Source organism: Tupaia chinensis, unplaced genomic scaffold (genome assembly GCF_000334495.1).
Source record: "Tupaia chinensis unplaced genomic scaffold, TupChi_1.0 Scaffold149178_1, whole genome shotgun sequence".
NCBI lineage: Eukaryota > Metazoa > Chordata > Mammalia > Scandentia > Tupaiidae > Tupaia > Tupaia belangeri.
The window spans coordinates 56,275-68,325 of NW_006209026.1; the positions used below are offsets into that span (position 1 = coordinate 56,275).

General features: G+C 39.0%; 1 protein-coding gene across 3 annotated transcripts in view; it reads right to left on the reverse strand.

The window, feature by feature from the left end:
• SGTB (small glutamine rich tetratricopeptide repeat co-chaperone beta) overlaps positions 1 to 12,051 on the reverse strand; it is a 47,187-nt gene that overhangs the window by 32,505 nt on the left and 2,631 nt on the right. For all 3 annotated transcript variants that reach the window (XR_003548319.1, XM_027769265.1, XM_027769264.1), the window contains exons 2-3: positions 2,535 to 2,638; positions 1,248 to 1,317 (exon numbers count right to left, since the gene is read on the reverse strand). Coding sequence is in view for 2 of the 3 variants with exons in the window: in XM_027769265.1 (XP_027625066.1) it covers positions 1,248 to 1,317; positions 2,535 to 2,638 (174 nt within the window). In the remaining variant the exon portion in view is untranslated. The remainder of the gene's footprint in view (positions 1 to 1,247; positions 1,318 to 2,534; positions 2,639 to 12,051) is intronic.

Genomic DNA, 12,051 nt, shown 5'->3' on the forward strand with positions numbered 1-12,051 from the left:
CTGTACCTTTTGTGATTTTTAAAAAAAATTATTTAATTTTCTTTATCATTATTATTATTTTTTAATTTGCTACAGGGCACCTACACTCACCAGAGAAAGACAGAGAGAGAAAATGAGAAAGCAAGCCACCAGGTCCAGGACTCAAACCACGGTTGTCCAGGTGGGTGTCCAGTGCCTTACCACCATGTCACTTGCTGACCCTAGTGATTCTTTTTCAAACACAACATTATTCAGGGTATGAACTAAAGAAAAAGCCAGAAAATGGTTGTGTATGACTCTAATAACTCTGTCTATGTAAAGGACAGGGAATTTATATTATTATTTATATATTACATAAACACATATATGTATTTTAGCAATATATGGTTTCACAGTTGCTAAAAAGAACTGCAACCTATACCCTCTTAGCATAAAGCTTATAGACCTGACCTGGCTCTCCTGTATAGTTTAACATAATTAACAGAATGGAAAAACAAGACAGATCCTCAAGAATGACTTACTCATTTAAAACAAGAATGCTTCAAGAGCAAGCTACTAGAAAATTTAGTAATGTGGTAATGAAATGTGCTAATGAACAGCTCAAGTGTCATGGGCATGCCTTAATAAATAAAGAACTCAAAAACACTAAATACATAAAAGTTAAGATAATACTGAAAATCATTTTCTTCTTTTTGATTAAGCATAAAGAAGAATTTCATGTCCCAGAGTACAAGTAGCAAATATAGTTATAACTAAATCAGCATTTAGGTTGTTTGTTCTAGACATCTTACTCAGAACAGATCTGCTTTCCTAGAAGTAGCCAGACCTATGCTGCCCAAAAGCCACTCTGCAATTCCAGGCTTCTTACCCACCACATTCATTTGTTTCATGAATGTCACATGGACTTAAATCCAGTTTTGATAGTATAAATAGTATTGATGACAGTTACTTTCTCCAAAATAGCAGAAAGCATTGCTAAACTAAATAATTTTCATATGAAGCATTCACCTTCATTTTGTTTTCTTTTCTTTTCTTTTTTGGTTATAGGGTACATGCAATTGCCAGAGAGAGAGGGAAAGTGAGAAATCAATCCCCAGGAGGGATGTCTATACCACAATCCCTTTTCCTCTAGTATCCTCTCTGGATTTTGATCATGCACACACATGTGCCCAGCATGATTTTAAAGCCACCAGGTCCAGGACTTGAACTGCATAGCTGTCTATGTGGAATTCAGCACCTTGTCTTCCATGTCATCTGCTGGCCCTCACCTTCATCTTTTAACTGGTCAGCTTTTCCCACATCTTCAGGCACTGAGTTTGAGAGAGGCAGAATGTCATTCTGAAATTAAATTAAAAAATCAATATATTTCTGTTAAGTACATAAGTCATCACATGGTGCTATAAAAAGTAATAAATAAATTAACCACATGTTGATAAAGCATCTGTAATTCTATGTCATAAAATCTAACACCTAAATAATAGTGTTAACAAAATAATGGAAAAAAGTATTTTCACATGTTGTTTTTAGAGACAGGGTCTTTCTATATTGCTCAGGCTGGTCTTAACCTTCATGATTCCCCCATCTCAGCCTCTCCAGTAGCTGTCGCACACCATAGCACCTAACTCTATCCAACACTTTTATTAAAAATATAAATATCTAGGACCAGCAGTTGGCATAATGGTTATGTTGGTGGACTCCCATGTAGCCAACCGTGGTTTGAGTCCCAGGCCCAGTGGCTTAAACTCACGCCGGGCGCATGTGAGTGCATGCCCAAGATCCCAAAAGGAGAATGGAGAAGGGATTGTAGTGTGGCCATCCCCTCTGGGGGGTGATTTCTTGATTTCTGCCTCTCTGTCAGTAGCCAAATTTCATAAAATCTGCTTCAGAAGTGATGATACAATTCCAGATGAATCTACGTCCATAGTTGCTTTCTAAATGTTAAAACTTTTGCTTTCAACTTGTATCCCACGCGTTATGGGAATAGCAATTCAGATGTTGGAAATGTAAAAACACTCTGATACCAAAAAGGATTTAAAAATGGACTACGACATATCATTAAACATAAAAGAAGGTAAAAGGATGAGAATAGCAATTCATACAAACATCTAAAGTACATGAAATGAATTGTTTTAGGTCCTGAATTCTATCCTGAGAGAATATCTATCTTATACCCAGAAAGAAGTTAAATATTGGGTCATTGGAAAAGTCATGACACATTTTTACATAAAAAAAATATGTCATGACTTTTCCGATAGCCCAATATTTATAGGCCTGGCCCCTTGACTATTAACAATACAACATTGGGAACCAGCAGGTGGTGTGCTAGTTAGGTCCTGGACACTCCCACATGGCTGACCATGGTTTGAGTCTCAGATCTGGTGGCTTGCTTTCTTACTTTCTCTCTGTCTCTGTCTCTCTCTCTCTCTCTCTCTGTCCCTGTCTCTGATCAAATTTTAAAAATAAATTAATTAAATTAAATAATTCTTAAAAATTCCAACATAAAATTGTAAGTTATGCGTACATTAGACAGTAATGAGACAACAATACCAACATACCTTACAGAAGGAATTTGTGAACATTTCTGTCAAGGGCTGTGAAACTGCGAGGTGTGTATCTTCTGGGCTGATCTTAAAAACTGTCTCCAAGCATTGAATTGCAACTGGAAATAAATTTCAATAGTGAAAAAATATAAGCAACTTAAAAAACAAACCATCTTTCTTTTTTTTCCTGATAGGTTTGCAATGTGGTAATTCAGTATTTATGATCACAGAACATAAGAGAAACTAACTAGTTCAGCTACAGAGAAACTTCTGTTTATAGATCAGCTCTTAAGACAAGATGATGTGACTTTTTATTTCTCACTTAAATAAAAATGGTATCTTGATATAATCTCTCAACATATGTATTACATCATATTCTTGTTGGAAGCTACCAGAGAAAAGAATAAGTCTCTGATGCTGTACTCCCTACTACCAATATCACTAATTAATCACGTGTTTTTTCTATTTTTTAACTTTTCTTATTTTTTCTTCTTCGAATATTTATTTAATTTATGATTTACATATAATCATTACATATCTTTGCAGGGTACAAAATGGTCTTTGAAAGCATCAATATAGTTTGCAATAAACAAATCAATGATATAAACATATTTATCACTTCCAACATTTAACATTGTATTATGTTATTAAACATTCAAAACTCACTCCAGTGGTTATTCTGCAAATATGTACTGAATTTTCTGTGACATCCTTTCCTGTGAGATACAGTTATAAAGAAAAAGCCTATTCATTAAAAATCAAGCAACAAAAGATCTCATAAATTAGCAGAGATGCTCTTAACATGGCCAATGAAAGAAGAATTTGTAATTTCCAAGTAGAAGACTGTAGGAGATAATCTGAAAAATCCACGTGTATCAACCATTGGTCCAGTCAGAGATAGGTAAAACTGTACATAACAATTCCTTATTAAGAAGACAAAGAGAAAGAATACTTTTACTCACACCCTGTGAGTTTTTGTAAGACCATAGTACTGTACATAAAGAAGTATGACCTCAAAAATGTAAAAACAAAACAAAATTGGAAAGAGATGTTTAAAAGTGAAGACAAGGTAAAACCACTGATTTGGTCATTTATAGACTTTACAGAGTTCTTGATTTTAGCCTTTTAAAATCATCAATGTCTTAATGTTCTCAACAAACCTAAAATATAATCTTCCTTTGCTTTTTAATGTAAGAAATATAATTCTCAATCTGATTAAAATAGTAAGAGAGGAACCAGCAGATGTAGTAATGGTTACGTAGCTGGACTCCCACATAGCTGGTTCAAGTCCTGCACCTAGCCCCTTACAACAGGCGCATAGTGTGCATGTCCAAAATCCTGAGAGAAGAAAGGAGGAGAAGGGATTGCAGTATAGCCATGCCCCCTTAGGGAGTAATTTCTTGCTTTCTGTCTCTCTGTGTCTCTCTGCCTCTCCGGCCAGCACACATTCCTGATAGTAAAAATCTCTAAAAAAAAAAAAAAAATGAAAAAAGAGTATGAGAAACATAGTCCCTGGCACACACGAAGCAGTGAATAATGACGTTACTGTACTTGTGTGATAAATTAATCTTTAAAAGGTCATTCATACATGCAAATTCACCAAGTGTTTAATATGTGCAAGACACTGTTTTAAAGCAATAAAGAACAGTGGTAAACCTATCAGAATAAAAAATCACTATCCTCAGGACCAGCAATTGGAGTAATGGCTATGTCACTGGACTCCCATGTAGTCAATCGTGGTTCGAGTCCTAGACCGGTGGCTTAAACTCACACCAGGCGCATGTGCGTGCGTGCCCAAGATCCCAGGATTAGAATGGAGGAGAAGGGATTGCGGTGTGGCCATCCCCCTGAGGGGATTTGTAAAAATGACCTCACTTTCTGTCTCTCTGTCTCTCTCCGTCTTTCTGGAGAGTGTACGTGCCCTATAGCAAAAACCTCTTTAAAAAAAAAATCACCATCCTCATGATGAAGCTCACATTTAATAGGAGGAGGAAAACAAAGAGTAAAGTGTATAGCATGTTAAATGGTGATAGGTGCCGCATCCATTTTTGGTGTGTGACGACATACCTGGTTGGTACCACCAGGGTACTGAGTGGAAGTACACGGTAGGAGATCATGTTAAAAAGGATGTCTGTCATCAGATTAGATGGCACCTTCCATAGCATTTTTTTTTTTGGAGAGGTTTTCACTATAGGGCGCATGTGCTCTCCAGAAAGGCAGAGAGAGACAGAGAGAGAGAAAGCGAGAAATCACCCCCCCAGGGGGAGATGGCCACGCCACAATCCCTTCTCCTCCATTCTCCTCTCGGGATCTTGGGCATGCATGCACATGTTCCTGGCATGAGATTAAGCCACCGGGTCTGGGACTCAAACCATGGTCGACTACATGGGAGTCCAGCGACATAGCCATTACGCTAACTCCTGGTCCCAACTTTCCATAGCATTTTTAAAAGATTTAGATGTCATGCGGAAGGCAAACAGGGAGTCATTTAAGAATGTGGTAAAGGAAAATGACATTAACAGGATTTGTGATTAGAACCAGAAGCTCTGATGGGAATGTGGAGAATGGATCAGAGTGGGAAGCCCAGTGAGAAAATGAAAGCAAAACACCAGGTAGGTTCCCACTTAAAGAGAAAGAAACAAACAAGGAGCCTGAACTAGGGCAGACACTGGAGAGTACATAACCTATCTTCTCTACGATCCTGTTTGAGGGGAATGTAAGCAAATTCTTATCCTGATCATGCTCTAGTTTGAAAAGGAATTCTCTCCTGGCTCCAAGAGATGAAATATAGCCAAAATTTCCACTGTTCCTCCAGACATCAAAGAACAGATTCACTTTTAAAAGGGACATTATGCGTTGTGACCCTGAGGAAATTATGTCTGTTATAAAAGAATATTATTGGGATCAGCAAATTGTGTAATGGTTCTGTCATTGGACTACCACATAGCTGACCATGGTTCAAGTCCCAAACTCAGCAGCTTAAAACTCATGCCGGCCACATGTGCATGCGTGCCCAAAACCCCAAGAAGAGAATGGAGGAAAAGGGATTATGGCATGGCCAACCCCCCAGGGGGTGATTCCTTGCTTTCTGTCTCTGTCTTTCTAGTGAGCACACATATCCTATGGCAAAAATATCTCTGAAGAAAAAAAGAAATATTATGTTCACTTGCCACAGAACAACTCTCCTTAGAAAACAGACTAAAGAGATGGACATATTAATTTGTCTCATAATAGCAATCTCTTCACTATCTGTATGTGTCCTTTAACATCACACACTTTCCTTCTCTCTCTGATTAAATTTTAAAAATAACAGTAATCAAGTTAAATAATTACTTTTAAAACAGTCATTTAAAATAATAATTTAAAAAAGCAATAAATGTATGGAGGAAAAGGGATTATGGCATGGCCAACCCCCCAGGGGGTGATTCCTTGCTTTCTGTCTCTGTCTTTCTAGTGAGCACACATATCCTATGGCAAAAATATCTCTGAAGAAAAAAAGAAATATTATGTTCACTTGCCACAGAACAACTCTCCTTAGAAAACAGACTAAAGAGATGGACATATTAATTTGTCTCATAATAGCAATCTCTTCACTATCTGTATGTGTCCTTTAACATCACACTATTTACTTTAAATAAATAATAATAAAATTAATACATAATAAAATTACATTATAAATAATAAATTTAATACATAACAAAATTAATTAAATAATTAATTTGTGGGTTTCTGGAGAGATTTTTGCTATAGAGTACATGTGCTCACCAAAGAGACAGAGAAAGAAAGAAGTCACCCCCAGGGGAATGGCCACATTGCAATCCCTTCCCCTCCATTCTCCTCTCAGGATACTGGTTCTATGCGCGCACACATGTACGCGTGCACACACACGGTGTGAAGTTTAAGCCACTGGGTCCAGGACTTGAACCACAGTCAATTGCCTGGGAGTCCAGTGATGTAACCATTACGACATCTGCTGGTCCCATAAAATATATTTAAAGAAAAAAATAAGAGAGACTGAATAAGCAACTAAGTTACCAATGATAAAAAGATAAAATCAAAGGATCTTTTAGTTGGAAAATACTGTTTACCCATCTTTCATTTTCTCCATTTCTCTTCCTGCCAAACAGTTTTATTTGTTCATAGAACACTGACCCATGGGCAGACCCCATAGACTAGTGGTTAAGGGAGCTGTATCCCACATGGCTGATCAAATTTCAATCCTGGCCCTAGCAACTTGGAAAACACATGAGGAGTGTGTGTGTGTGCATGCACAAGACAGGATGGAGAAATGGAGAAGGGATGGCAATGGGACCGTACCCCATAGTGGGTACTTTCTTCCTCTCTCTTTCTGACTCTATCTCTCTCTTTGGTGAACACATGCCTACTGATCATTAAAGAAAACAAAACATTGGGCCACAGGAAAATAGGTTCTCACTGCCATGAAAACAGTTATTCAAGGGCCAGCAGATGGCGTAGTGATTAAGGTGCTGGACTCCCATGTGGCTCAGCTCAGTTCAAGTCCCAGACCTGACAGCTTCCTTTCTCACTTTCCTTCTCTCTCTGATTAAATTTTAAAAATAACAGTAATCAAGTTAAATAATTACTTTTAAAACAGTCATTTAAAATAATAATTTAAAAAAGCAATAAATGTATGTATATATGTATGTACACATTTATTTTTGATGAACATCTTTTCTCCTTGATCAGAGTGGTCATTTCTCTTGATCTGTCAGGTAGCTCGTACATATTTCTATTACTGTACTTATTGCACTTAAATCTATGCACTAATCTAAATTATATGCATTTAAATCTATGTCTCCCATATTAGACTGCCTCCTTGAGGACAGTGCCTACATCTTATTCATCCTTAAGATAGTCTGGAAAATGGGAGATGTTTAATAAATTTAATCTTCTGACTTCTTTGTTTGCAGGGGAAGTCATATTTTACTGTCACAGGAAATAAAAACAAATCCATAGAACAGAGCATTTTTTTTTGCCAAAAATAAAAACAAAAACAGCAAACAAAGACAGAAATTCACAGCCACAAGAAAGATATACACTGTCAAATAAGCTCTTACCCAAAATGAAAGTATGGAACTTCAGAGCTAAATACTGACAGGTGGAAGTCCATGTGATACCACTGAGGAATTTTTATACCCTCCCCTGCAATGGCAGAGCAGCCCAGCTTTCTTATCTCTGCTGCCACTAACCTTGGAATACAGATCTGGCACGCACTAAACACAACGAAGTATCACTAATGGAGGTGTTCATCTTGTTTTTAACTCAATTCTGATTTGATAAGGAAACCTAATTGACAAAATGTTTAATGTTCAACACTAACACACATTTTAAAAGACAAGTATTTAGAGAATAAAGCTACCATAGCCTTAGAACCAAAGTGTGTCTCATATCACCACTCTCTCCAGCCAAAGTAAAATAACTGGATGTAATATTATAACTTACTTTTACCTCAAGGTTCTTATTTATGAAACAAAGATTATTACATTGATCCTCCTTCTAAAAGGTTATGCTCAGGAATCAGTCATAACGATCTAAAGAAATGATATATGATCTATTGCTACAGTCCAACACCAAACAACACTAGTCTGATGAAAAGACAGTGAAAGGTTCTATTCAGTAATACCATATGCCAGGTCGGGATACAGCACACATCATGGTGGTCGAGGTGGCTGGATCCCACATGACTGGCTGTGTAGTTTGAGTCCCGGACATAGTGGCTTGCAAAGCAAGGTAGACATATGGGCATACATGTCCACATGACAGGTGGGAGAGATGAGAAGGGACTGCAATATAACCATTCCCCAGAGTGAGGACTTTTTTCACTGTCTTCTCTGTCTCTTTCTAGTAAGCACAAGCACCCTATGGCAAATTAAAAAAAAAAAAAAAGGAATCCCACCCATGTAGCACTCAATTCAAAAGTTTTCACATGCTACGCACTTTCCATTCACAGATTGATTCTCTTGACAAATGTTTTAGATAGGAAGGGGCAAATATCTTTACCTAACTGACTTACAAACTGAGATACAGACCAGATAGGTGATTGGTATGCTCAGGATCACTGGATTCAACTCATTAATTCATTTTTTTAATTGCCAAAGAGCATGTGTGCTTGTCAGAAAGAGAGAGAGCAGGCACCCCTCAGTGGGGCACAGTCATGCTACAATCCCTTTTACTTTCATTTTTCCATCCTGTAGGAATTTGGAGCACATAGCCACATGCTCCTGATGTGTTTTTTTAAACTGCCAGGACTGGGACTTGAACCACAATAGGCTACATGGGATCCAACTCCCATCCACAGTGCTCAACCACCGTATGACATGGCTGGAATTCAATTAATCAATTCAATCCAGTAAATACTTACTGAGTACACACCATGAATCAGGCACTTCTACACACTCTATATCATTAACTAAAACACACACAATCCTTACCCTCTTAGGGATGACATCCTAGAAGTGGACAGAGAAGTGGACTATAAGCGATAAATAAGTGGTATGGGGTAAGGAGGGTTGTAGGGAGCTGAGCAGGACAGCAGGCTGCAGATTTAACAGGCTAGCCCCACTGAGGACAGAGTTTTGACCAAGACTTAAGGGGGGTGTCACCGATATTTAGACAGAGGAATCAACTAGAGGAAAATGCCTTACACAAGAGGATTTGCTGCATTCACAGTAAAAAAGCTAATTTAGTTAAAATTAAACGCAAAAGGGAGAGAGTAGGTAAGCAATGAATCACGAGTTCAAATTACACATATCCTTTAAGTAACATGAGGCATCACCGCAAGATTCTGAGTAGAAAAATGACAAACTCTAACATACTGTTTTGGGGGGCTTTTAAAAAGTAATTTATTTATTCAGTTTTACTTGTTTTGACCAGAGAGAGAGAACAGGAAAGTGAGAAAGCAAGCTGCCATGCCCCAGACATGAACTGTGGTCGGCCATGTGGGAAAGCAGTGCCTTAACCACCACACGGGGGAACGCTGCCCCTAACCCACCACCCCCCCTGCCAGCCCTGCCACATACTGTTTTTTTTTGTTTTTTTGTTTTTTGTTTTGTTTTTTTTGTTTGTTTGGTTTTTTGGAGAGATTTTCACTATAGGGCGCGTGCACTCGCCAGACAGACAGAGAGAGACATTAGAGACAGAAAGCGAGAAATCACCCCCCAGGGGGGATGGTCACGCCGCAATCCCTTCTCCTCCATTCTCCTCTCGGGATCTTGGGCACGCACGCACACGCGCCCGGCGTGAGTTTTAAGCCACCGGGTCCGGGACGCGAACCGCGGTCGACTACGTGGGAGTCCAGCGACATAGCCATTACGCTAACTGCTGGTTCCCGTGACATACTGTTTTGAAAGATCCCTGGCAGCTGTGTTAGGAATAGTCAGTGGATGGGTAAGAAAAGAATCAAAGAGACCAGTTAGGGATGATCACAGTAAGACAGGTGGGAATTACTCAGTCCTCACTGCGCTGATATGAACAGAGTGGTAAGAGATAGTCATACTCTAGACATATGTCAAAGACAGCCAAAATGATTTATTGAATGATTAGATGCAGAGAATGGAAGAAAGAGAAGAGTCCAGAATGATACCAAAGATTTTGGCCAAAGCAATGGAAAAGATGAAGTTTCATCGACTGAGATAGGGAAGTTGTAGATAGAACAGATTTTGGGTAGGAGGATCAGGAGTGCAGTTTTTGGCAATGTTAAATTTGAGATGCCCTCTAGAAATGCAAGTGGAAATATCTAGTAGGCAGTTGGATATACAAGTCTGAAGTTCAATGGAAAGGTCTCTGGCCTGACCACAGTGGCACAGATGGTAGGGCACTGCTGCATGATTCTGGAGTCCTATGTGGGGGCAGGTAGACCAGAACACACAGGTACACCCACACGTACCAGTGATACTAGCTGGCTGAGTGGGCCAGGGAGGATGGTGGGATGGAGAAACCCTGTCAAAGGGTACCTATCTCCCTCCTTTTCTTTCTCTGTCCCTCTACTATCATTGAAATAAATAAAATAAACTTTAAAAGGAAAAAGAAGAAGAAAGGTCAGGGCTAAGGCTAAGGGTATACATGTGAGAAATGCCAGCATTAAGATAAAGGATTCTTAAGGTCAAGAAGCTGAATGATATCGCCATTGCCAAACAAATGAGTGTAGAAGAGGAACAGCAATAGTTCCTAGGAACTTCAGGTCACAAAAAAGAGGAACCAGCAAAGGAGAGAAGGATGGAGCAACCAATGGGATAATCAGACAACCAAGAAAGTACGAGGTATCCTGGAAGCTAAATCAATGAAGTATATGGGAGGAGAAGGAGAAAAGTAAACAACTCTACCAGTGGCAGCTAACATGTCAGATAAAAAGGGAGAATTAACCATGGAACAGAACAACACATAAATCACAAATGACCTTGAGGACAGCAGCTTAGATGGAGAAATGGAGGCAAAGACCTAACTGGAGTGGGTTTAAGAAGAACAGAAGCAGCATAATTGGAGAAAGTAATTATAGATTAACTCTCTCAAATAGTTTTTCTGCAAAGGGAAACAAAAAAATGAAGCAGCTGCTACTTTTGGGGGGAGGGACTAGGAATGGAATGAGGCATGAATATTATTTGTTGTGTGCTTTTGTTTTTTAATAAGGAAGAAACAGGGGGCCGGTGGGTGGTGTGGTGGTTAAGGTACTGGACTTTCACATAGCTGATGGCAGTTCAAGTCCTGACCTAGCGGCTTGTTTTCTCACTTTCCCTCTCTTTCTGTGTCTTTCTCTGGTCAAATTAAAAATAATAATAATGATAATAAATAAAATAAAATAATTATTTTTTTAAAATAATGAAGAAATAATGGTAAGCTGATAGTCTAATGGAAGTGATTCAGAAAAGAGTGAAAATGTGATGATAGAAGATAAAGAAGATGGACTTGCTAGAGTGATAACCCTGGAACAGAAAAGCCAGGATGAGATCTGTATACCTGTAGAGGGGTTCCATTTAGAAGGGAACATGGATAGTCACCCATGGTAACTGTCAGACAGGAAGGCAGAGTACACAGATGTGGATGCTGATGGATAGGTGGATGGGCAGCAGAAGTCTGTGGAAGCTGTTTTACTATTATTTCACTTTTCTTGGTGGAACAAGAATCAAGGTCACCAACTAAAAGTGAAGACTGGAGACAAGGTTCAGGGATTGAGAAAAACATGAGAAATGTTAAAATGGTCATTTAGGAGAATAGAAGTGCAAATGAACTGAAAACAGACTGATTTCCTGGCAACTTAAAGGTCTGCTTGAAAATCATAATCATGGGGACCAGCAGTTAGCGTAATGGCTATGTCTCTGGACTCCCATGTAGTCAACCGCGGTTCGAGTCCCAGACCTGGTGGCTTAAACTCATGCCGGACACATGTGTGTGTGTGCCCAAAATCCCAAGAGGAGAAAAGAGGAGAAGGGATTGCAGCATGGCTATTCCCCCCTGGGGGGTGGGGGTGATATCTCGCTTTCTGTCTCTCTGTCTCTCTCTGTCTTTCTGGTGAATG